At 46.0% G+C, this 27,040-nt stretch overlaps 1 protein-coding gene and 1 long non-coding RNA gene across 6 annotated transcripts in view; one reads left to right on the forward strand and one right to left on the reverse strand.

Annotated features, from left to right (window-relative positions):
* The window catches only part of LOC311016607 (uncharacterized protein), a 43,338-nt gene that overhangs the window by 10,381 nt on the left and 5,917 nt on the right, over positions 1 to 27,040 (reverse strand). The window contains exons 2-7 of one of the 5 annotated variants that reach the window (XM_084014416.1): positions 4,776 to 4,951; positions 2,192 to 2,246; positions 2,019 to 2,109; positions 1,480 to 1,910; positions 898 to 1,062; positions 38 to 199 (exon numbers count right to left, since the gene is read on the reverse strand). In XM_084014416.1, coding sequence (XP_083870542.1) covers positions 38 to 199; positions 898 to 1,062; positions 1,480 to 1,910; positions 2,019 to 2,109; positions 2,192 to 2,246; positions 4,776 to 4,906 — 1,035 coding nt within the window. In that variant the 5' untranslated portion in view covers positions 4,907 to 4,951. Of the gene's footprint in view, positions 1 to 37; positions 200 to 897; positions 1,063 to 1,479; positions 1,911 to 2,018; positions 2,110 to 2,191; positions 2,247 to 4,775; positions 6,092 to 27,040 lie in introns of those variants that run through there. The other 4 variants (XM_084014414.1, XM_084014415.1, XM_084014412.1 and 1 more) reach the window with 4 other exon arrangements.
* Positions 4,897 to 7,273, forward strand: LOC311016613. The gene is made up of 2 exons (XR_014597517.1): positions 4,897 to 5,027; positions 7,167 to 7,273. It is a non-coding gene; the product is annotated as an uncharacterized lncRNA (long non-coding RNA).

Here is a 27,040-nt window from a genome sequence, read left to right on the forward strand (position 1 = left end):
GTGAACATGCAGACGTACAGTTTGAAGCCTGCTGTACCTTCGGGAAGGAGTGCAGGTGGAACGGCTCCAGTCCTTTGCGCGGGAACTCCTGGCTGCGATGCAGCGGGGGCGGAGCCGTCGAGGGCGAGTCGCTCACGCTCGATTGGCTGTCCGACTGACTGTCGGCGCTGTTATTTTCCTTCCTGGTGGTCTTGTCCACCTTTAGGTTGTGAAAAACAACAAAAAGTCCACGTGATCCAGTTTATTTGTTTATTCTTGTATCAGGAGTGTAATGTTTAAACTTAAACCTTCTCTTACACTTTATCAATTCTTAAGATCAGCGGTTTATTTTCATGCCCTCTACCACGGAAAAATTATGTTGCAATGCTTCTCTGTTAAAACACACAGCTGATTATATCAAGATAAACACACACACACACACACACACACACACACACAAACTCACAATTAATCAGGATAATCATGAATATCTTCTCAAGTGACTTGTCTGTTGTCCTCTCCAGCACTTTGGTTGTTTTAAATGTGCTTTATAAATAAAGTTTGAGTTGACTTGAAAAAGCTGTCTGTTTGCTGTCGTGGTGGACGAGTGAAAAATATTTATAATTAATCATTTACTTATGCAGGGAGACCTTATGATTGTTTTTTAATTTGATATTTTTCACTAAAAAAGGGAAAACAAGTGTTTTTTGCCTGTGACGCAATGCAAATATCTGTTTCTTTCCCAAATGTAAAGTGATTCCAGGTATTTTCAGCATATTTAGTCGATTATGGGAATAATATTGTTTGTTGCATTTGGCTGCATCTTATCATTTCTGTTGCAGCGTGCGGCCCCACAACACTGACATCCTCCATGAAACCAAACTCATTTAACTGTATGAACTTCCATGCATCTGTTACCTTTCTGAACTTGCGTATGGAAGCGTACTCGGCTGCGGTTGGCTCTTGGCTGGCCAGCGAGTTGACTGAGGACATGGGTGACCTGTTGACCCCGTTGGCACCGTTACTCCTGCCTGCCGCCGGTCCGTTAACGATGCCGTTTCCTCGGCCGTTCCCTCGGCCGCCCTGCGAGGAGGGAAAAGAAACAACGTTTTTTATCTCGTCAGAGATGTCGGTTACAAGCAGCTCCAGCAGTTTATTCCCACATAACCTGATGTTTTCTGCCACCTACAGGCAAACAAAGGAATTACTGGTAAAGTGTTTGCTTCCCCTTTTAGAAAGTCTGATAAATATGAATCACAGGGAGTCTGATGGCTTTCACATTCAAATCAAAATACACACTCTTAGAAATAAGGCTGAAGTACTACCCAGAACCACGAGCTTCGAGGAAAAAGGGTCCTTTTTAAAACCCATTCCATTCAAAGAACCATTTTTAGAAAGAGTCTTCAAGGATTGTTGAAAGCGTTGATGTAAAAAGGGAACGCTTCTTCTTTGGGTTCCAGGAAGAACCTTTAAAAACAGGTTGTCATTGCATGTACGTACATTGACGTGGCCGTTCCCGCCGCAAGCCCCGTTGGTCTGAGCCGGGGGGCTCTGATTGGCTCTGATGGGAGCCGGGGTGTTGTTGGAGGTGGGGGGCGGGGCCGACGGGACCTTGGGGCCGGCCTCCCCGTCCCGGACTCCGACGCTCTCGTACAGGCCGTCGTCCAGGCAGTGGGTGGGAAGGTTCCGGATGCCCACCTCGGTGTAGGTGTGGTCTCTAGTCTCACCGCCCCCACCTCCTCCTCCACCTCCTCCTCCTCCGCCCGCTCCATCTCCCCCCGGTTCCCCTCCTCCCCCCACCTGGCCGGGGCCCTCAGGACTGGTGGGGATCTGGGGAAGCTGGCGCCCGTGGGAGGGCCTCAGGTCGGTCTGGGAGCGCCGACTGTGCAGGAGCAGGAGGTCCATGCTGGCTGGGCGGCTCTTGCTGACTGCTGCACAGAGAGGAGGAGGCAGAGGAGGAGGAGGAGGAGGAGGAAAGGACTGAAATATAGCTCAGGGTTCTACATCATATACTGCCACGTTAAAAACGGGTCACTTACAGTTTCCGTTGCAGGGAAAGCGGTTGATCTCGTGCAGACGGGTGTCTGATTTGCTCATGGAGTTCAGCTTGGGGTTGCGGAGGGTGCCCTGCTGTCACACACACACACATGAAGACGTTAATACGGAGAATAAAACATGCATTGGTGCATCTGTGTGTACGAAAGAGTCTCACCATATTTACAGATGTCCCTTTCTCTCCGGCCGGGGGATGCTTGCTCTTGCCTTTTCTGACACAAACAACAAAAGTAGAGGGAAGGTCAACCAGCAGCCGGCAGACAAGCGATAATCGAGAACAAACACACACTCCGAGCAGATAGATACTATCGGCATCCAACTCCGGGCGAGGCCATGAAGTCCTCCGTGGACAGCAACGAGTTCAGTCAAACCAGTCCAGCGTGACTCATGGTTTTGACAAAAAGCGGAGGATGTCCTTCACGGAGAAAATTCTGTCTCTTTTCATGATAAGCCCAAGTGAAAAGTAAATTATTATTTTGTCCTTGGGTGCTCATCCACCTTTTAAAAGCCTCCAGTATTCGTCTTAATGCAACAAATGTGTGGTTGCGGATCCCCGGAGGAGGCTGTAGCTATAGGAACCTGTTGGTATGGTGAGAGATGAAGACTCCTGGGTGCAGGTGTGAATGTGAGTACTGCTCCCCCCTCCAGTTTCTTTCATTTTGAAGATCTGTGTCGCATATAATGTGACTTACAAAAAAAATAGCATTTCTGGTGTGCAAACAAGGGGGGGCAGTAAACATACTAACTCTACGAGATGCTTGAAATAATGAAATGAAGGTAGAGCGTCGACCGTGTCGGCTGCGTGTCACTGCGGTTGGTTATTGTCTCCTCTAGTGAGCTGGATCCCATTCGCTGAAACATATGGCCGTCAAACCCCGAGGGGACCGTGAGAAGGTGGAGGCAGCTCCCCTTGGAGATGTTCATCATAACACGGCACAGGAGGGAGAAGTTAAAGGGACAGTTCACCCCCAATCACACGGTTCAACTCTCACCTGTTGTGCTATGAATCGTTGTGCCGTGAGTTGCCTAGTTTTTGGAGCTATCGGCTGTAATATAATGACGATATGGCACTCAGACACATTTGAAAAATTCATCAGCCATGTTTCTTCCTGAAATCATGACCCGGTTAGTTGAGATACTCCACACACCTTGTTGTGAGCAGTTTTCATTCAGGAAATATTTCCTTTCAACCACCAGGCAGCGACTTCTGGTTCAGAAAAGTGAAGCCAAATCCAAAGTGCCTTAAAGCTGCATTCTCTCTGCTGGCCACCAGGGGGCGACTCCTCTCTGGTTGTAGAGAAGTCTATGAGAAAATGGTCCTACTTCTCTCTGCTGGCCACCAGGGGGCGACTCCTCTCTGGTTGTATAGAAGTCTATGAGAAAATGGTCCTACTTCTCTCTGCTGGCCACCAGGGGGCGACTCCTCTCTGGTTGTAGAGAAGTCTATGAGAAAATGGTCCTACTTCTCTCTGCTGGCCACCAGGGGGCGACTCCTCTCTGGTTGTATAGAAGTCTATGAGAAAATGGTCCTACTTCTCTCTGCTGGCCACCAGGGGGCGACTAATCTCTGGTTATATAGAAGTCTATGAGGAAATGGTCCTACTTCTCTCTTCTGGCCACCAGGGGGCGACTCCTCTCTGGTTGTATAGAAGTCTATGAGAAAATGGTCCTACTTCTCTCTTGATGTATTACCTCAGTAAACATTGTAAACATGAGTTTATGGTCTCAATCTCTCACACCAGAATCCAAATGGTTTACTATACAGTCTTATTGAGATCTTCTTTGTCTCTGTACCCAGAAAGCTAGTGCACCAGCATTTCCTTTAACCCCCCCGCCTCCCAGCTCTCTGTCCTGCCTCCCAACTGTGGATTCGGCTGTTAGTGTGACAGACCTAGAAATTGTAATTCCACCGTTTGGCCTCTATAGTGAAATTTAGCTCCTCTGGAAGCTTGCTCACAACAAGGTCTGTGGATTATCTTGAGGAACTGGGTCATGATTTCTGGAAAGAGTTTTTTCCAAATGTGATGGTGATGTTGTCCCATTACATTCTCCAAAAACGAGGCACCTCACAGACACAACCTAGATTGATAAATAGCACCACAGGTAAGAGGAAATCTATGTATTTCTGATTACGGGGTGAACTTTCCCTTTAAGGCATACCTACTTGCAAAGACATCCACTGTAATCCTGAGGGGTATTTTAAATCAATAGTTGTAAGTCTCTCTTTGAACACTCCACATTACCAGCATCCATCAGGAGGGTTTATATATATATATATCTCATTCTTCAGATCTTAACAGTAGTGAGGTTTTTATTTCCCTGACATGAGCTGCTTTGACATTTTCTCGACTTTCTTATCTGTGTATCCCATGGCAACAAAGCCACAGTGCAGCCTCCGATTGGTCCCTGAGGGTTCTTAAAAACAGAAAAAAAGAAAAGGCCGTTCCATTGCTCTCGCCTGACTCGGAGTCTGATCCTCTTTAAACCGCGGGCTTGTTCCTTTGCTTTTGCCTGCCGAAGGAGTCTGCCTCTGCGACTCCCCTCTGTGTCCTGTAAACATCAGTTCATCTGATCTGACACACTCACAGCCATTAACATTCATTACTGCCACTCCGCTCGGGGATGAAAGGGCTGATGGAGGGATGAGAGGAGGGAGGAGAAGAGGCAGATAAAGAAGGAGTGGATGATGAGAGTGAGCAGGGCAGAGGTGATACAACCGGTCACGTGACCTTCCCTCTTACCGTTGGCAGCCGACGCAGACGAGCACGATGAGGATGGTGACCACGAAGGCGGACGCCGCCGCGATGGCCCCCAGGACCAGCAGGTTTTGGTAGGTGAGGTCCGCGGCGCTGGTTTCCTCGCTGTCATCCATGACACTCAGTCGCTCACTTCCGCTCGAGCTCAAACTCTGGAAAACCTGCAGAGACGACGGGAACATGTGAGTGACGTGAGAGAGACGGGAAACAAACTGCAGAAATGCTGCAGAGAGCGAGGTGAGAAACGGTGTGTGTGTGTGTGTGTGTGTGTGTGTGTGTGAGCTTGCCTCTGGCTTTTTGTCACTGTCTCTTTCTGACATATCAGTTTCTATTTTTGACTCATGAGCAGAATAATGCACAGAAAATAGAACAGCAGCGTGAGCACGGCGAAGACGAGTCTTCATCACGCCCTTTCCTGCTTTTTTTTGTTGTTTAAAAAAAGATCAAATGATGTTGCAACATTCATCTGACTATCCAGAGTTTTAAACAGTAAAAAAGCAAGCCAAGCTCCCCAGAGTGGCGTCTCACTGGACCCGATGCACCGCCACATTTATTCATTCATTTAACTTTTCTTTCTTGTTGGTTTTTTCTTCGCTCAAATACTCCACGCGACCAGATGTGTGATCTTTTCAGCGGCGTTGTGGCGGTTGCTACCAACGAGGAAGCGCTTTCACCTCGCATGTAACTCCAGTCCTTCTACGTCTCATTATCTCTGAGCAGATTTGCACAACTAGCTTCCCATACTAACTCAGAGACGCGTTTTTAGAGTTTTAAAAGCTCATTGCTTTCTTTTTCTGAAAGTGGAAGTCAGACATCAGTGAACCGGATTGTATTTCCCTGGGCAGCACTATATGATGGAGGAACAAAGGATGTGATGATAGAGATAAAAAAACACAGACAAAAAACAGCTGATTTATCGAGATAATCGTAAATATCGCCACAAGTGACTTGAAAAAGCTGTCTAGCTCCACATCGTGGTAGAGAAGTGAAAAATAGAGACCTTATGATTTGTGATCATCTGATTTAAGATGATTTGATAAGATTATAAGATGTTTTTTGTGTATATATTTGTCTCTTAACAAAATGAATCAATGTGTTGGTGCCATTTTATTCTGCTGTTCCCCATGGCAACTTATTTCAGAAGAAACTGCAGTCAACGGTGAGACACAAATCTGTTTCACGAATCACACAAATGATTAAACGACTCCTCTAAACTCAGACCTACTTTAGATGTTTGCAGCCGGTTTTCATTGATTAATGAAATCTCCACCGAGCAAACACGCACCATGTAAGGAGGCTCCAGTCCAAACTCACAAAAACGTGTTAAACACAGTTACTGACATGTCATCACTCACATGCACTCGCCACCGCCGTGCATTCCTTCAGACAGGAGAGACAATGGTGACAATTTGGTTTAAATATTAGATTAGAGAGAAAGACAAAGCAGGCAGTGAGCAGAGGGACGTCATGGCAAACTACTGTATGTATGTGTGTGTGTGTGAGAGAGAGAGAGAGAGAGAGAGAGAGAGAGAGGAGAGAGAGAGACAGAGAGTGAGAGAGAGAGAGAGAGAGAGACAGAGAGAGAGAGAGAGACAGAGAGAGAGAGATGCTGGAATACACCACCACAGGATCTGGCTTTGGCTTTCTGTTTCTTGGAGATAAAACTGCATCTTTTTTTTCTCTCTCTCCGTGTCCTCTTTTCTTGGTCCCTCTCCCTCTCTCTTCCTCTAGATCTCCTCCTCCTCCTCCTCCTCCTCCTCCTCCTCTCTCTCTCTCTCTGTCTCTCCCTCTCTCCCTCTCTCTGTCTATCTGCCTGACCCTGCAGATATGTGAGGTGATGCACGGCGAATGAATTAGCAGAGCAGAGGCCTCAGACAGCCCAGTTATGGAACAGACAGGCAGGCAGACAGGCAGACAGACAGGCAGACAGACAAGCAGACAGGCAGACAGACGGAGTGCAACACCGCGGCGACGAGACGGGCGAACGAAAGGGAAAAAGTAAGAGAGAGAGGGGCGTGATGAGCAAACGGGTGAGATGAAAGCACAGACAGGTGGGACAAGATGCAGGAAGACGGAGGAACGGGGAGGAAGGAGGTGCGCTAAAAAAGTGGGGGAGGGAAGAGAGGGAGAAGCGAGCGATGAAGATGAAGACGAGGAGAGAAATAGCGGGGAAGCCTGGGAGCCTGTGTGATGAGCGCATGGAGGGAGGGGGAGGGGGGAGGGAGGAGGGGTGAAAAGGAGGCGGCGATGAGAAGGAGGTCATCAGCGGTCTGTTTCTGCCTGCATTTTGTCAGCCCCCCTTCTGAAATATTCAGAGGAGAAACGCAACACAAGGACTGCGTTTCTGAACACACAATGTCTCCCGCACACTTCCAGCAGCTCACAAGTGGTGAACAAGACTGGGGAGGAAGAGGAGGAGGAGGAGGAGAGGCATGCATGGTGCGCTACGCCCCTGCAGCAGCAGCACACTCGACGACGACTACGGGGTTTCACAGCAAAAAACGACAAAGATAATAAAGGGGCATATTAGGAAGAGAACGTTGATGGCGATGAAGACGAGGATGAAGGGTGCAGCTACTGTTACAGACGGTAACGATGGCGATAATGAGGTCAAACTGAGGAGCTGCAAAGACGCGCTGAGGGGCGGATGCCAGCAGCAGAGCAGGATGCAGCGGTGCAGCGCAACCACAGGGTGGAAGGTTTCCTCTGTGTGTCTGAGATCACACACACACACACACACACACACACACACGCACACACACACACACACACCAGCATGAAACGCAACGAGTGTTGTGTTGCAAAATCTCACGACAGTCTTTTGGAAAGAAAAGTCAAAGCGAGACGTTCAGCCGAGACTCTGCAGCCTCTTTATTCTGCATTATCTGCTCAACAAAATTATAGTCTGCACTCCCGGTTTCTTCGGCTTAAAATAGATTGATGAAAAGAAAATCAGCTCCAATTTCATGTGCACTAAAAAAAAACAACAAAACAGTTTTGAGACAATTAGAGGTTAATGTGTTTAATTTCCTGCTCTCAGCTTAAACGGACCCCGTTTCATTAAAGCTATGGTCTACATCCCGCCCCCTCAACCAAACCCCTCCCCTCAGTGTTCCACAAGACAGGAGTGGCAGGGTACGAGCCAATGGGAGCCTTCCGGAGCAATGGCTCCGATTGGTCACTTTCTATGCAGGCCTACGGCTGATAGACTGAATGGATTTTTTTTTATTCCAAATCGTAGACCATAGCTTTAAGAATGTTTTCTCTCCATCATTGTTCACTCTGCTTCATCACACGTTGATTAAATGGAAAGGAATGCTGGGTTTTCTTGTGTGATTGAAAAGCTTACATCGAAGGACTTGAACCCGTTACAGCCGAGCCGGGACCGGAGACCGGAGACCGAAGATCAGACTGAAACCAGGTGTTTTCAGGTTACCACCCAGCCCTGCCTTAGTGTGGTGACACATTTCCAAGTGAAACAGAAGGTGGTCTGAAAAGTGAAGCCTGCATTCTCTCTACTGGCCATCGGGGGGCGACTCCTCTGGTTTCAAAAGGAAGTCCAATTGTATAGAAGTCTCATTTTCCAGGAAGAATATATTAATAATAATATAAATTGATATAAAAAACATAAAAATGTATGTCCTTTTTTTATTCTCTACATCCTTTAACCTGGAGATTGCTATATAAATAAAATAATTAGTATAAATGAGTCTGAGTTTAATTGGACGTTCAATAAATGAGTTATTAAGTACCAAGAGGCTGATTCATGAACATCTTTGACCCTTTTCTTTTCGTAGGTTTCGTAGGCCTCGGGGATGACACTTATATTCTGAATTACATCATCAATTATTAACGTTTTCTGTATTCAAGACAGCTGGCTGCAGCTTTCTGTGGAGCTTTTCCTGAATAGAACGGACTTCAACAACAACAGAGCCGCATGCTGGAGGAGGCAGGAACCGGGCAGCTTAAGTTTATTAAAGGTTAACCTCGGCAATGCTGCAGGTGAGTCCCAACGGTCATCTAAAATGAAAGAAATGTCTGCACCTGATGAAAGAGACTTTTTCAGAATACCAAGTGCACGCTTACCACAGCGAAGAATTAAAAAAACAAACACATTCATATCGACGGAGGCCAGGGAACGTTTCAATAAGCTCATATTCTTCAGTGTAAAAGTGAGTGCTTATGAGATTCCCTTCAAATAACATGCAAAATGTAATTACACACACACACACACACACACACACACACACACACACACACACACACACACACACACACACACACACACACACACACACACACACACCGTCAGCATTACTGCCATTGATCTGACTCTCAGTTTTTACACCCAAATGTTTTCCAGAGAAACCGAACCGTCATGATTGATCACAGTTGACCGTTCACCATCGACACCAACGTATCTATTTTTAGATCTGGCATTAATTACACTTTCTGAGGATATTGTCACAAATAAAAGTCGACGCTCCCGAGAATCAGCGTGAATCCGTGGGCAATATTACACTTCCTGTTTATTAAAATGATGGGAAACTATAATTCCAAAAGTTAGAGCATGATTATTCCCTGGAATCAAATTAAAACAAAGAATGATAATAAGACTTAATTGGATGAAAACCGTCAACAGAGAAAAAGACATTCTGTGTATTTGTGTCCAGATGCTCTCAGACTTGTTTTTGTCGACTGGGCCGAGTGGTTTCCTGTGTTTTTCCTCCTCTGCTGCTGTGCTGGATCAGCCTCGTTAGCCCCGCCCCCCTCCCAGATCACCTGGTTCCCCTTCTCCACCTGCATTTCACCCCCTCGTCACATTGGTTTTTGTTGCTTTATAAGCCGCGCGTATCGGTGAGCCTCGTGTGGTTGACCTGTGGATAATATATATATATATATATATATATATATATATATATATATATATATTTTGAGTCTTGAGTGCTTCCACCTGCTCCATCTTTCATATCAGGGTTAGTGGCAGATACCTCCACATCTCACAAACTATCTGCATCGTGACTACAAAGCACTTTGAGTAATTTGGGAAATTTTGCTTTCTTTTTGGTGATTTGGATGAAGTTAAGTGGCAACTTTTTTTCACCCAAATTGTGTTGCAGCAACATAGAGGGGTCAATTCAAATGTAAAAGCTGTTCCTCCGGACCATATTTAGAGTATAGAGAGCTGAAGTCTTGCCTTAATTCTGAAAAAAGAAGATCCTTTTTGAAATGTTCCAATTTAAAAGATAATATTCTAGTCCAGAAAGTCACACTTTGGTGTAAAACTGTTGAAGTTAAAGGTAAGATGCTTGTAAAATTAGATTTTAGATTGACAAACATCATATGTGTGATTCGTGGAATGATTAAAACTGGATCCCAAAAATATATTTCTCTCCCAAACATATTTTTTTCCAAAATAAAGTCAGGGGTTACTGGTTACTTCTACTTAGCCTCTGTTTTTCATTATAGTACTCCATATAAATGCAAATGTATGATACTACACGAGTCAAATGACCCTTATGCACGTGTTCGCCCTCCCAAAAAAAGCCACTTTTCCTCTCCACACTGGATTAACAAAGCCAGCGTCCATTCAATTTTCCTAATTGTAGCGAGAGATTCACAAAGCCGATATGTTCCCGTCATCTTCCGGAGCGCAGCTTTCAGTCTCTGTCATCACATTAGGACAAATTCAACTAAGTGATTATTATCAAGGGCAACAATAAAGTAAACCCCAGAGATATGAAGATCTGTGTGTGTGTGTGTGTGAGAGAGAGAGAGGAAGTACAAAGCGTTACCCGATAAATGAATTAAATTAACGAGGCGCCCGCCTCTCAACGCGACCACGGCTAACGATCCTCATCAGGTGATTTTTCCACCACATCGCTCCTTTCAGCGCCGAACTGCAACAGGATGTCAACCTGTGAATGCCCTCTAAACGGCCCCGCCTCCAAATCAATCTGTCACGCTCTCAGAGATCAGTCATCCATGCACGCGTAATCTGTGATGGGCAAAAAAATAAATGCCGATGATGGAGGAGGGAAAGAGAGGAGGAGGAGGAGGAGGAGGGCGACGGCGGCGGCATCTCCCAGGTTCATCAGAGGGCGCCGGACTGCAGCACGTTAACATCTGAGAGGAGAAATCACATCATGTCCACGGCAATCTCAGGCCCTGCGGGACACCGCTGCAGCATGCATAACAACACGGTGTGATGGGGAGACGGAGAGGGCGGAAAAAGGGGGAGGGAGGGAGGCAGACGGGGGAGGTTACAGCTTAACCCTTTGACATTTTTCGCCATCAGCTGCAATGCCTATCTCTAAGCCTCACTCACACCCACCGAGGACTAAGACCTCGCACCGGCACTTTGAAATTTATTGCAGTTTGCAGTTTATCCCAAAGTGACCTGGTGGGTTTTGTCCTGGACTAACGTTTCTAATCTCGTAAAGTGAGACCAAACAGGATTTTGGAGTCTGCTCATAAGCTTTTGGCAACATATCCTTCTTTTAATGAGTATTAAGGAACAAGTAGAGGGTTATCTCTAATTAAACACACAATAAGTACATTAGCTAAGTTATACAAACAGGCTTTCTCTAGAAGTGCGTGAGTGTTAAAGGTGCTCTCAACCCGTAAGCTAAGTGAAGCTAAGCTAAGCTAAGTACTAATTGGTTTGAGGATTATGGTTTTGAAGCATTTCGGCCGTCGCAATCTTGGATTTTTTTGCAACCAGTGAAAGTATGTGACCATATTTGGACTGTGGAGGAGCGACGGGTGGATCTGGAGAACACAAGCGGCAGAGAAGCACCCCGAACAGCAACCTAACTGGATCTGGATCCATCTGGGTTCTGGTGTGAAGCTGTTAACAAAACTAGCTTCAACGTAAACATTACAGCTAAGTCATCTTAGTAGCTAAAGCATTGGTAGCGTGGTAGCTACCTGTCAATCACAAGGTAGCCCCGCCCCCTAAAGCATCCCCTGCTTTCTGGTCTGGTGGACTCTAAATGGACCATAATGTACTAAATGAACATCATGCTGGACTGAAGAAGACTTGAAACTAGAGATTGAGACCATAAACTCATGTTTACAATGTTTACTGAGATAATACATCAAGAGAGAAGTAGGACTTCTATACAACCAGAGAGGAGTCGCCCCCTGGTGGCCAGCAGAGAGAAGTAGGACCATTTTCTCATAGACTTCTATACAACCAGAGAGGAGTCGCCCCCTGGTGGCCAGCAGAGAGAAGTAGGACCATTTTCTCATAGACTTCTATACAACCAGAGAGGAGTCGCCCCCTGGTGGCCAGCAGAGAGAATGCAAGTTTAAGACACTTCTGCCTTGGCTTCACTTTTCAGACCTAGTGGTTGCCGCCTGCTCTCAACATGGCAACGGCTGAGCTGGCGGTGTGCAGCTAACGGTGCTAACTGCACAAACAACAGCGTTATCAAGTGTAACCGCTGTATGAGAGAGAGAGCTCGGCTACGTTAACAAAGCACAAAGGAGCTCTAAATAACCACACACACAGCGGGAGAGTGACTTCATCCTCTACATTACTCCACTATACCTCCACATAGCAAATGCTGCTGCGACATTAATGCTCTGAATCCAGTATATTGCACCTTTAACTGTGTTGTTATATTACATCTACACTTTTTCTTGGATAAGGTTGGCGATATAAATCTGTTTTGAATGTTGAAAGTTTGAATGTGTCATGAATGTTGACCGCGGTTTATTTTTGTATTTAAGCTGACACATGCAGTCCTGCTGCTGCAAATGTGTGTTAATCCTCATTTGAAAAGAGTCCAAATGTTCTATTCACTCAGTTTGAGTAACATTTGCTCAAAAACTACAGCTCCTTCCTGAGCTTTTCAAAAAATATGTTTTATATAATATAATCAAACCAAATCAAATTGTGTCTCAGAAGCAAAATTCAAGGATCTTGTTTGTTGTTTTGCATTTGGTCAACTTTCATCTGTACTACATCCTCAAAACATATTATGCAATTTGTATATGAATAAATTATAGGCTGTGTATTATATATGACTGCACTTGGACCTGCTGTGTCATTGTGATGCTATTTTTGCTCCATCCGTCATGACGATGATGGGGAGGGGAACAGATTTATAATCTCAAAATGTTAAATACATCCTGTAAATAAAAAACCCAGCTGTCTTCTATCCTCAGCAGAGGACAGTTTGCCGTTTGGGGTATGAAGTGGTGTTTCGTTTCATCCCTTCCACGCCACGTTGAGTTCCTCTGATGTGTCCTCGAATGGCAACCCTTGCATTGTTTTATTTTTAGACTTACACAGGGTTTTGACATTTCACCCGTTTGCCTCATCCTGTGTCACATGGCGAAATCTTTTTTTCCACCATAAAACAACAAAAAGGAAAAAAGGTTTCTCAACTGATTTCTTTTGTTTCGGGGGCTGGAGGTGTGTGTGTGTGTGTGTGTGTGTGTGTGTGTGTGTGTGTTTAACTGCTAAGTGCAGGATTTGCAAAGAAAATAAAGTCTCCATCCATAAATGCAGGCAAAAACGATTAAAAAAAAGTTTGATACAAAACTCTTTCAGCAAACATACCCTGAAACTAAATGCTGAATGGCAGCCTTTACTCCCGGCGTGTATGCAAATTAGAAACCTAAGGGAAGCGTGCGTGTGTGTGTGTGTGTGTGTGTGTGTGTGTGTGTGGGAGTTTTCCACGTGTGAAGCGGCTCTGCAGGTCAAGCTAATAAAAACGAGGAGGAATTGACTGGATACAGACTGTTCTGTGCTTTCGTTTCCGGCGAGAGACTTGGTAAGCTGCAGATACAGGATAGTGCTGATCCCACAGACTCGGGCGAGGCAAGACCCCATTTTCCTCTCACTTGACTCGACTTAATTAACCAGAATGAGTCAGAAGCAACATTCAGGATTTAAGATTTATCCTTATGGGATTGGGGATCTCTCTCTCTCTCTCTCCCTCTCTCTCTCTTGCTGTTTACGGTTGACTTCAGTGTTAACTTCCTGCTCATTACTTTAATGATGGTGCTACTGTGAGCTTATGCTCACGAGTGCAGTTTGCTTTTTAACACTGCAGTCTGGGAATAGCACGCACACACACACACACACACACACACACACACAAACAGCGACAGAATCAAATAACATCAAAAATCCCACACATGCATTATGTATGTGTGTTGTGGCGAAAAAAAAAAAACAGCGAGCAGCCTCGTTGAAAAAAACTCCACAAAAATAAAATATCAGAGAATTTTGGAATCAGTATGCAAGTTGCACGATACCCACGGTGCTGCGTGGCGCTGCATCACACATTTACTGACAATAAAAGAGTTAATGACAGAAGGAAAAGTAAATGGGAAGCTGGGTAAAGAGCGGGCGAACATCTTTTTTTTTTATCTCCCCACTCTCTGAAGTATCAGCCTAACTCCCCACATAACTGTAATACAGAGAAAGAGTCTGACAGACAGATATATCCAACCCCGGCTCTCTGCTTTTGCTTTAGATGCATTATTCATCTGTGTGCCAATTTGGAGGAACCCTCCCAATCCCCCAGCTAGCACCCAAAAAAAAAAGAGAGAGAGAGAGAGAGAGAGAGAGAGAGAGAGAGAGAGAGAGAGAGAGAGAGAGAGAAAAAAAAGTTGCAGCGAGAATGTCAGAAAAGGAGAAAGACGAAGAAAAGGGGGAGAAAGAGGAAAACACCAGAACAAAAGAACGAGACAGACGCAGAAAAAGCGGGAGCAGGAACGGCTCGATCTTAGCTGCAGTGTAGTCAAACATCCAAACAGGATTTCAAATGATCCGGGGAGACTCCCCCCCTCCCTCCCCCCCTCCCTTCCTCCCCCCCTCCCCCCTCTACGTCTTGATAGTCCCAGCTCTGCCTGACTCGTCTGCACAGAGCAGATTAATGACGATTTCTACACTAAAAGACTCTTAAAGCTATGGTATATGATTTGGAATTCAAAATAAAATCCATTCAGTCAATCAGCCGTAGGCCTGCATAGAAATTGACCAATGGGAGCCATTGCTCCGGAAGGCTCCCATTGGCTCGTACCCTCCATCCAATCCCCTGGTCTCCCCTGCTCCTCGTCATCCCGTCGAATCGTGGAACACTGAGGGGAGGGGTTTGGTTGGTGGGGGGGGGGGGGGGGGGGGGGGGGGATGTAGACCATAGCTTTAACCCTGTTGAAAAACCACACACACAGAGGGAGCTGTAGGGTCCTGCAGCTCACTTCGTTTAGCCTGAAACTGATCTGAGCGCTGTTGCTTTAAAAACGCCGGTGCAAGCAGAATCTGGATCAGAATCACCGTTATTGGTCAAGTAAGGAATAATGGCCGACGAGGTATCCATTATGAGGAATGACTGGGCGACGCGGAGGTCGGTGTGTTGGATCCATTAATGAACTTCCTGCTGATAATGGACACCTCCAAGCACATTACCCCGTTTATACTGTGGCCACTTGCCAAAAGAGGAAGAAAAGAAAAGTCCATTCATGCGTTTCTTACCAAATTCAAGGAGAATTCTCCCCCCCCCCCCCAAAGATTTGCTAATACCTGGAGCAATCATGATCATCTCGTAAGGTTCTTATGCAATGGAAACGTCGTTCGATGCGCCATTAGGACCTCGGATACGACGGAAGATAATTCTTATCTCATCCAACCCTTTGACCAGAGAGCTAGCGTTATGCTAATCAACAACACTGTGTACGGAAATTAAGAGTAAATATAATTTAATATAATTAATTTACATTTTTTTACTATTATAGTATTACAGTATGTTTAACAATTACACTCGCTAGCTATTTCACCATGTCATCCCCACGTGAATGTAAATATTTTCCCGAAATCTTGATTAGTGTAACGCTAGCATAAAGCTAAGATAATGCTAGCAAGATTCAAAGTTAGATAAATACCATTAAACAGAACGTTTAACAACAAGACTAGCTAGCTATTTGGCTGCGTTATTTTACCCAACTCACTAATAATTCCACGAACAAAGAGGCTGCAGACTGGGGTTGTGAGTTGAATTCCGAATGCGAGGGATAAAAGCTCATATGTGTCAGTATGATAAGAGGGGGAGTGTAACCGACTTCTTACTATACGATATTCATATACATTTCTATTTTTCATTAAAAGAAGAGCACATTAACTTAATAGAACGACTTAGTCGGTGTCCATTATCAGGAATTAATGGCCACCCTGTAGCCAATCAGAATCAAGCATCTCCTCTCGATGTACAAATAACGTAATAAAATGAAATAGATTGAATGTATATACATGGACTGGATGATTATGTACATTATACTGTATGTAGAGCATGTAGGATCTTAAATCAACTGCCTTTAATTAAATCATTCCTTACACTGCGCTTGTATTTTATAGCCGTCTTATTCTATTTCAGCTCGTTTACATCTCCTGTTGTCTCGGCTCTTAAATGACTGTTTTTAATCGTATTTAAACCGTTTCATTAGCACTTTGTCGTTTTAAGTTTTATGTAAGGTGCTTTGAATTTCTCGTGTTGCCTGAAATAAACAAGCTTTGCCCTGGATTTAAATGAACAGTGATGGATGGATATAGTTAAAGAGTGAACATTAAATATTACAATCTGTAACAGCAGCAGTGGATATCTTCGTGTGTTTTCATAACTGCACAACGGAACCAGGTACTTCCATGTTTGTTCACGACCCCCTCTATCACGTCTTGATAGCGTCGGGTATCGAACCAGCATCCCTCCCAGTCCACATCCACGCCGACAGCTGTTTAAGCCGTCGGTCCCGGGACAGCCTGCTGCCCCGGATTTAACCCCACACCTCCAGCCTCGCCCTCCTTCCAGGTTTGCTAGCCATTACGGCAGCAGGCTGTCACACGTACAGGCCAGTGCTCTTTAACATGGCAGCCTGGTGGAAGATAAAGTGGTCACTCACGGCATCTTCACTGTGATGGATGTGTGTGTGTGTGGGGGGGGGCTGGATCAGTCGGATTGCTGTTTAATCTGCTGCCGTCTCCCCATAACGGAGCTCTGAGCTTTTAGACGTAACAGCTGGTTGCGTCAAGCCCACATTACTGCACTAGAGAGATAACTAACGTAGCCGTGTGTAAGACATCACGTGACATCACCCACTGTGACATCACCCACTGTGACATCACCCACTGTGACATCATCCACCGGTTGGTGCACTACGGTTTTGAAGCCTCAACTTTGGCATTTGGGCGTCGCCGTCTTGTTTTTTTGGCAACCAGAAGAGACAAAGTGGAGTTAAGTAACAGAAAAACCAACGCTAGAAAACCACCGTTGTTTGAATCCACTTTTCATTATGGACCATAATTTAATAAATGAGCATAATTTTGTATTGAAGAAGACTTGAAGCTACAGATTGAGCCCATAAAGTCATGTTTACAATGTTTACTGAGTTAATACATCAAGTGAGAAGTAGGACCATTTTCTCATAGACTTCTATACAACCAGAGAGGAGTCGCCCCCTGGTGGCCAGCAGAGAGAAGTAGGACCATTTTCTCATAGACTTCTATACAACCAGAGAGGAGTCGCCCCCTGGTGGCCAGCAGAGAGAAGTAGGACCATTTTCTCATAGACTTCTATACAACCAGAGAGGAGTCGCCCCCTGGTGGCCAGCAGAGAGAAGTAGGACCATTTTCTCATAGACTTCTATACAACCAGAGAGGAGTCGCCCCCTGGTGGCCGGCAGAGAGAAGTAGGACCATTTTCTCATAGACTTCTATACAACCAGAGAGGAGTCGCCCCCTGGTGGCCGGCAGAGAGAAGTAGGACCATTTTCTTATAGACTTCTATACAACCAGAGAGGAGTTGCCCCCTGGTGGCCAGCAGAGAGAAGTAGGACCATTTTCTCATAGACTTCTATACAACCAGAGAGGAGTCGCCCCCTGGTGGCCAGCAGAGAGAAGTAGGACCATTTTCTCATAGACTTCTATACAACCAGAGAGGAGTCGCCCCCTGGTGGCCAGCAGAGAGAAGTAGGACCATTTTCTCATAGACTTCTATACAACCAGAGAGGAGTCGCCCCCTGGTGGCCAGTAAAGAGAATTTAAGGCACTTGAGCTGCTGCTTCACTTATATTAAACCCAGAAGTCGCTGCCTTGAACACGCACTAATCTCCCTGTTTAACCTCTCCACTAATACCTCTAATTCAATAATATCCATCCGTATCACAGGCGACATTATTATTTCATGCGGCCTTGCTGCTATGTGATCATCTCTACTGTAGTGTTATGAAATAGCATTAATGAACGCCGCCGCCGCCGCTGTGAAGGGCGTTGGCTCCTCTGCCGAAGGATCTGTCAAAGCGTGGAGCTGCTCGGAGGATTCGCCTGTCAGATTTGGCCTTATTTGTCAGTTCGCTGTGATTCTGCTCCCTCAGCTTTGTCGTGTCACCGTTCGGAGGGCTTCAGAGGGCTCCCGGGACTCGTAGCATGAAGAGTGTATGCCAGGCCTCGTAGCTGATTGACATCAGGTCAGTCTCTACCCGGGACAGACAGAATGCTTAAGCTCCACCAGTTACACTAGTTACGGTTGGATTTAGCAGCTTTGATAATCTCCAGAGGTGCTGTCATCGCAATCACATGGGCGCTGTAAAAATAGGTCTCACCACTCACACAGTCGACAATCTAAAAAAATCATAATTCTATTGAGGATGTGCTTCATATCTGCAGAAATAAAGTGTCAACTTGTACTAAAGGAGAATTTAATATACTGTAAAGTTAGGTAAAATCCCTGTACACTTGCTAAATCTCCTAAGTGGAGACAGACTTAATATTAGAAAGACCTTTCATTACAGCGTCCTCACCGACTATGGCCTCGCTGATGTCACTGAATCACTCCAACAGCGTCAAATCATACATTAGAAGCTTCACAAAGAGGCCTGTTGTGACGGATTGCATTAGATAAACCTACGGAGCAGTTTGACTTATAGAATAATATGTTTAACCGTTGTATAAGAGAAGTCCACGTCTACTTTGGATTCAGGTTATTCGGGGGTTGAAGAGTGAAAGTTTAGCAGACGTCTCGTCTTAGCCTGGACGTTTATTTCAATGATGCATTTTTAATGATGTTTTTTAAAATGTGCTCTAAAATCAGGGCAATACGTAGCCGAACAAATCTTGATCTAAACGAGAGCTAAATCTCAGAGGGTAAAAAAACTCAATATGTATAAGACGCATCTGGTATGTTTTCGGGGCTGAGTAAAAACATACACACTTCTGATGCTCAAGATGGACTCAAACGCATCGCAGAGTCCACAAATGATTCATGTCAGTCCACAGACGGGGATCAGTTTGTGTCCCCCTTACTATGAATTCACAGATATTAAAGTTTTTCGTTGTTTTTCACTTTGAGGAGACGTCTGATGACGGATTGAGGATTACGGCACAGAGAAACACACAGAAGAAGTGGCGTGAGCGTGAATTAGAAACGTGCACATTCACGTGCACCCCACGCGGCAGCGCCGGTTCCCCGATTCTCGGGCGACGAGTGATGTTTTCACACTTGTGTGGGGAGATTGCTATTTCTGCGCGGAGCCAGATAACTCAATTATTCATCGCGGATGCTGGTGCACTCACTTTACCTCCGTGAGTGTGTGTGTGTGTGTGTGTGTGTGTGTGTGAGAGCGGACCTCCAACCGAAGATGAACTGCTGACATGCCACGCCATGCAGCAGGGGAGGAAGGGGGGAGAAAAAGGAAAAAGGAGCTGTCATAAACATGGCAATCAAAGAGATATGAGGCGGGAGGTGAGGATCAAAGAGCGCGAGGAGAGAAGAGGGAAGGAATTAGTTTCCTTATCTTCTCCCCGAGCCAACTGTGCACTCCTCTCCAGCTCAATAAACGGGTACAAAGATCTTTTTTTTTTAATTACCAGCAAAAACTGAAACTCGGCTTAACTCCTGCGGTCTGAAACTAAAGCAAAACGTCTGTTATTGTGCGTGATGTTATTCTCACACGTATTACACGCTGGGTTTTTTTGTGTGTCATTCTTTCAGTATTAGGTAGAGAAAGAGGAGGCGGTGACCTGGCTGGATTCAAAACCACCACATGGTTTTGAAGCACGTGTTGGGGTTTGTGGGGAGACGCCACTTCATTGTCTGGTTCCTTCTCTTCACCAGAAGGGTGGTTTTGAAACACAAAGATAATTAGTTATGATAAAAATGTCTTTCATGCCTTTTGAATTGTGCCACTAATTCCATGTGACAATTTAAAAGATCTCTTTTCACGTCATGAAAGTCGTAATGCACCTGTCGTTAGTGTGAGTGACGTTACATCCCGGTACCGAACACACATGCATTGTAGCGTTTTAGCGAGTTTTAGGTGAGTTGTCTGTCTAATTACGTATTTTTTCCTTTTACTTCAACAGTTTTCAGACAAAATCAGACTTTCCTGACTTCCAAAATGATCTTTTCACTTAACAAACATCCTGTATGTAATTCATGGCCCAATTAAAAAAAAAATACTCTCAGTCACAATTGAATTTGGTGCATATTTCCTCCAAAATGAGGTCACATGGTGGTATAAAGGAAGGGGTGGAGCCTCTCGAAAAGCAACGCATGGCTGTAATTGGCCAGTAAGCAGAATAGAAGAAGACGCTGAGGTTGAGAACCGGAAATCAAACAAGTCGACTCAGTCATCTTCCAGATCTTCAGTAATCTGTTTGAAAAAGCACGTATAAATATGTATAAATATATAAATATGTATAAATATATAAATATGTATAAATATAAAAATATGTGAATGAAGCGAGTGAGCCCACGAACAGCTGCTGAGTGGATACTCGTATCACCCCGACACCATATGGAGTCCTGAGCAAACACACACACACACACACACACACACACACACACACACACACACACACACACACACACACACACACACACACACAGACACACAGACACACACACACACACACACACACACACACACACACACACACACACACACACACACACACACACACGTTGCGTCTCGTGAAAGTCTCAAATGCAGGACTCATAACTTGTCAGTGGCAGCCTTCCTTCGCCTGCCTTCGCCTGCCTTCGCCTGCCTTCGTCTGCCTTCGCCTGCCTTCGCCTGCCTTCGCCTTCCTCTTCCTCTGCCTGCCTTCGCCTTCCTCTTCCTCCGCCTGCCTCCGCCTGCCTTCGCCTGCCTTCGCCTGCCTTCGCCTGCCTTCGTCTGCCTTCGCCTGCCTTCGCCTTCCTCTTCCTCTGCCTGCCTTCGCCTTCCTCTTCCTCCGCCTGCCTCCGCCTGCCTTCGCCTGCCTTCGCCTGCCTTCGCCTTCCTCTTCCTCCGCCTGCCTCCGCCTGCCTTCGCCTGCCTTCGCCTGCCTTCGCCTGCCTTCGTCTGCCTTCGCCTGCCTTCGCCTTCCTCTTCCTCTGCCTGCCTTCGCCTTCCTCTTCCTCCGCCTGCCTTCGCCTGCCTTCGCCTGCCTCCGCCTGCCTTCGCCTTCCTCTTCCTCCGCCTGCCTCCGCCTGCCTTCGCCTGCCTTCGCCTGCCTTCGCCTGCCTTCGTCTGCCTTCGCCTGCCTTCGCCTTCCTCTTCCTCTGCCTGCCTTCGCCTTCCTCTTCCTCCGCCTGCCTTCGCCTTCCTTCGCCTGCCTTCACCTTCCTCTTCCTCCGCCTGCCTTCGCCTTCCTCCGCCTGCCTTCGCCTTCCTCCGCCTGCCTTCGCCTGCCTCCGCCTGCCTTCGCCCTTCCTCCGCCTGCCTTCGCCTGCCTCCGCCTGCCTTCGCCTTCCTCCGCCTGCCTTCGCCTGCCTCCGCCTGCCTTCGCCTGCCTCCGCCTGCCTTCGCCTTCCTCCGCCTGCCTTCGCCTGCCTCCGCCTGCCTTCGCCTGCCTCCGCCTGCCTTCGCCCTTCCTCTGCCTGCCTCCGCCTGCCTTCGCCTGCCTTCGCCTTCCTCCGCCTGCCTTCGCCTGCCTCCGCCTGCCTTCGCCTTCCTCCGCCTGCCTTCGCCTGCCTTCACCTTCCTCCGCCTGCCTTCGCCTGCCTCCGCCTGCCTTCGCCTGCCTTCACCTTCCTCCGCCTGCTGCTGCTGCCACTTATTTCCCTGAGGACGACTCCCAGAGAGCCAATTGGAGCAGTTGCACGTGTGTCGACACTTTCGTGCAACCATTTACACACACGCACACACACACACTTTTAATCTTTGGGGCAGGCAGCATCTATGAGTGATTTATTTTAAACCATTCCCCCCGGGGGTTGTGTGTGTGTTTTTTTTTTGAGGCAGAACTCAATCTGATCACAGCATTCGCTCTCCATGTCAGCAGTTTATGAATCCTGCACATGTGTGTGTCTGCAAGCGAGCTAATTCGTGAGAGAGGCGATGCGGAGGAAGCGCAGAAAGAAGGCAGCGTGAGGAGTGCATACTGTAAGTTAGCATACTGTCTGGAAGCACACGCCCCCGTGGTTTTTGGGTGAGTCACTCGCTGCACTTGCAAGCTTGCAGCCAATCTTACGCCTCGACATGCAACACGGTTCCTGTTCTTTTTGGGTGCGTACATTTTTTTTTTTTGCAAACATCTCTGAAAAGAAGCAAAACATGAACCTCTATAAAAAAAAAAAAAGCTAAGCTCTGGCACAACAAAGCCAAAGCGCAGCACACACACACACACACACACACACACACACACACACACACACACACCCCTCCACGGTCACGCCAACTCTCCCCATTCACCGCCTGGTGCTTAAGTACCAACCGGATGACTGTGTCTAATTTTCACTGGATATTCCATTTCCATTTGAAAGGTGGTTAGTGCCCATTGAGCAGGCGTTATCGTGGCCATGCAGACAGAGCGAGGCAGCGCTGCTCCTCCCAGCTTCAGACGGAGGAGCCATCGATTCCATTCAGGCTTAAAAGCAGGCTCGGCCTCGACAATGGCGGCTTATGGAAACACCATTACCCCAGGTGTACGCCTGAAATGTTAACGTACATGCATGTTTGCCATCTCTATCTCTCTGATTATCCTACACCAGATGGAGAGCCGACAGCAGGGGAAGCTCTGTGGGTTGCTTCTCAATGGAGTGGCTCTCTCTCTCTCTCTGTGTCTCTCTCTGTGTCTCTCTCTCAAAGTGAGTCATGCTGCTTTTCTTTACACTTCTCGTACAAGGCCACCTACCTTACACCTCCACTCGAGCGCCCGAATCACTATGCCCGCTCATCGTCTACACCGCTAAACAACCTCATACGCTGTTGACACGTCAGCGATGACTCTTGTGGCCGAAACCCAGAGATAACCAGTTTACAATAGCGAAGATAAAGTCTCAACTCAAGTTACAGGAAGCTAAGAATGATCGTCAAAGTATAGTTAAATATAAATAGAGCAGCAGACAACTATTTGCTATGTAAAGATATAGTGGAGTAATGTCTCTCCCTCTGTGTGTGTTGTTATTCTCAAACCAGTGCACAGTTTGTGCAGTTCGCACTGTTAGCAGCAACCCGCCGGCTCAGCCTTTGCCATATTAACAGCATTATTTGTGGACTGCATTATTTGAAGTGGGAAAAAAGGTAACGAATTGCAATATACTGCATATGTTGTTATGTTTAAAATAGACATCAGCACAATAATACTCAAACAAGATCGCAACGGGCAAAAACCAAGACGCCTAAAATGTCGAACTTGGGGCTCCAAAACAGCGTTCCACAAACTGCATATGATGACTTAATAGAGCACATCGATAAATGCTTGGGTACAGATAACAGCCAATCATACGGTAATATACGCTTTCTCAATGGCGTTTTGAATTTGGTTCGAACGAGGGACACAAATCACATTATAGGAATATTTCACACACATTTCTGCTCAGCGGGGACGATGCAAATCCCGGCGCGGCGGCTTCACTCTGCGTTTGACCCGCTGGCCTCGCAGGTTCATGCAGAGCGGGAAATGCGTGTCGCAGTGTGAGTCGGGTTAATATAGTGCAGGGCGGCTGCTAATTGGGTTAGCGCACGGTTTGTTTAATTGGGTTAGCAGAGATTCCATGACAGCTACCACGCCAACAGCCAGCTTGCTATCGATCCGACGGTGACACAGCAGGCGCTTTCATGAAACAAGTTTTCATTAAACAATGAGCTGCACACACACACACACACACACACACACACACACACACACACACACACACACACACACAAACCTGTCAGATTACATTGCAACTCATTGCATCGGCTCGATTCTGAGGGAGGGGTCGAGGTGTACGCATCAACTAAAATACACCCAAAAGAAATATGCTGAAAAATTATGATTTACAAAAAATGGTAACAAATGGCTAAATAAATATGGATTTGTGTGTGTTTGCATGAAAGAGAAGGAAAAGTGTGCGAGAGAGAAAAAGACAGAGACCACTTGGGACCTCAGCTCGCTTTCATGTGGAGGTGAATACATAAATAATAAAATTAAATCATCAAAACACAAAAAAACCAGCCCAAAATAGTCCCGGCCCTCCTCTCAGTAACACACACAGTCTCATGCATTCTTCAAAGTTACATTAACACACTTCAAATGTAAATAATTTAATTATTATTTTTTGTGCAAAGTTGCACAAGAACCAAAAATGGATAAGAGTCCTGTTTTAAAATGTCATCTTAGATGAAATTCCTTCAGAATAATGTGGTTTTCACCTTCAGAGCTTTGATGTGCTGCTTGCCTCCGTAGCCACCCGTTATCAGATGGTAGCCAGGTGCAACGTGCGAGGTGTCGGGGGGAGTGACGCACTAAATAAAGATATTTTCAAGGTTTTCAGGCACCGAGAAATCTCAACCCCAGTTGTGTCACTTCACTTCCTCGCTTAACACAATCTGCTGCCTCCCAAAATAGCTCAGTGCTTCTCTGAAGCCAGGCTTCTGACTTAACACCGAGATAGATAAGGGTACGAGCTGCAAAGGGAGAAAAAAATGACGATGTCAAGGCAAAAAAAACCACAACATCCACGCGGCGACGAGTGCACAAACCCCACGGTGAGATGCGAAGAGGCGTTTTCGTCTGATCTGGTTTTCGTGCTACAGTCGGTGAGCACAGTTATGGGCTGTGGAGGTTTGGATGCGGGAGGATCACACACTTGTACAAGCATGATCAACATTTGGCCGTGCGTTCACGACCTTTACGTGTTATAATAAAGAGAGAGAGAGAGAATGTCAATCCAATGTGGTGTTTCCAAATCTTCATTTGTGTCAACAATGTTTCTGTACATACTTGGTCTGGGTTCTCCTGAGTGAAAGTCCTGCATTGTTAGTTAACACACTAACACAACGATTTTGTTGACTACCGACTGACTGAAACTGAATTACACAAAAGCAACACTATTATAAACCTTGTGTTTTCCAGAGATTTGTTCAATCAGCATGAAAAACCAAAATGAACAACTTATTGGTCTGCTGACTGAAAGTCCTGTGTTTGTTTCACCCAACCGCCTGACCTCTGCACTACGACATCAGTTGCTATGGCTGTCTAACAACGATGCTGGGGTTTAAGATTGGAGTTTAGGCCCCGTTTACACGAGGATGCTTGTGGGTAAAAACGTCAAAATATTTTATCGGAAGTGCCTTTGGTTTAGACGGTGACGCCGTAGCGTTTCTGTCTACACTGCCAAGACGCAAAACTTTGCTCAGATCTGCTCACACCGCGTACGCGTTTACGTCACGTTTTGGTTTCCGCAGTGCAGATAAGAGAAGAAGGAAGATTCTACGCATGTGCTCAGACATGGTGTTGTGTGATAGTGTATCACAGCTAGGGATGTCCCGATCCGATATTTGGATCGGATCGGCCGCCGATATTAGCAAAAAATGCATATCGATATCGGATCGGCCTGCACGGGAAAATCCCGATCCGGACTCCCGATCCAGTTTTTTTTTCAAAACTCCGGTCCGTGTTTTCCAGCGCACCGACGTAGGTAATCCATTCCAGTTTTTTCCGTTTTTCCCCAAAGTCCGGTCCACGTTTTCCAGCACACCTAGCGCACACCTCGCGACCTGTCCATTAGGAGCGCCTCCGCGCAGCACAGTAGACTTGCTCCGCAATACGCTCGGCCGCAACAATCCTCGCACGCTCCCGCTACGTTCTTCTTGGTGTATTTTACGCGCTTGATGTTGTTCTGATGCAGCTCTGCCTCGTTAAACCACCACGATGTCGCTTTCTACTTTGAAAACACGGAGTTGACACTGTATTTTGATAAGCTGTTGCACTCTTCAGACTCGTGGTGTGAGCGGAATCGGACCGGTACCGGAACCGGACCGGCTTCCGCGCTGCCTGCTTGCACAGATCCGCTCGTGCGCACATGCGCTGATGCAGGCCGAGTGTTGTCGATAAATATATGCACTCCTTCAAAACAGCATCAAGCCATATTGTGTGTGTAGTATTAGGACGTGATGACGTCTGTGGGGGAGGATTGTTTTTGATAAGCTGTGGAACTCTGAGTTAACCTATTTCTACCTGAATTTCTATGAACTATTAAGCTGTTGAGTAAACCCATAACTTATATTTTACTTGATAAAATAAGACAATATATGCACTCATATGTCGTTATAATGTTTTATAACGTATAAAAGTATCTGTAGCTATTAATGTTATGCTCATCATTTTCCAGCCATATTTTTCCAGCCCCTTAATCAGTCACTCTCTCCTTGAATCCTTGAAAACCTTGAATACACTCTGGTTGAACAAAAATGTTGAATGCAAATATAATAATTGCAGAATTGCAGACTGCTTGCTGTGCCACCTGACTTATTCCAACTGCACCAATACACCATCCCACGCGTCTCGTCTGTTTAGGGTTTTTTCGGTGGGTACCACCGGGCCTGAAAAAAATTCTAGGGGAAACACTGATGTCCCACTAAGAATTTAAAGTTATTGATAAAAATGTCAGCTGTGTGGGATTATTTTACCCTAAAAGACGAAAATGCGGAGTGCAATACTTGCCACAATAAAGTCAAGCGTGGTGGTAAAGCTGTAAGATTGACTATTTATTATTTAGTCTATTTTGTGTTTATTAAACCCTGATAAGAATAAACAGGTCAGCTTCTCATTACCAACCATTGTGGATTATTCAAACTAACGTAATTAAGTTGGCTAGTTGTTCTTAAGAGTAAAACCCTTTTCAACATGAGTCTGACAACAAATTAAGTAAATATCTTTAATCTTTAATACATGCTTGGATCGGCCGGTATCGGTATCGGCCGATACTAAAAGCTACAATATCGGTATCGGATCGGAAGTGCAAAAAGCTGGATCGGGACATCCCTAATCA

Source organism: Eutrigla gurnardus (assembly GCF_963514095.1).
Source record: "Eutrigla gurnardus genome assembly, chromosome: 8".
In the NCBI taxonomy this organism is placed as follows: domain Eukaryota; kingdom Metazoa; phylum Chordata; class Actinopteri; order Perciformes; family Triglidae; genus Eutrigla; species Eutrigla gurnardus.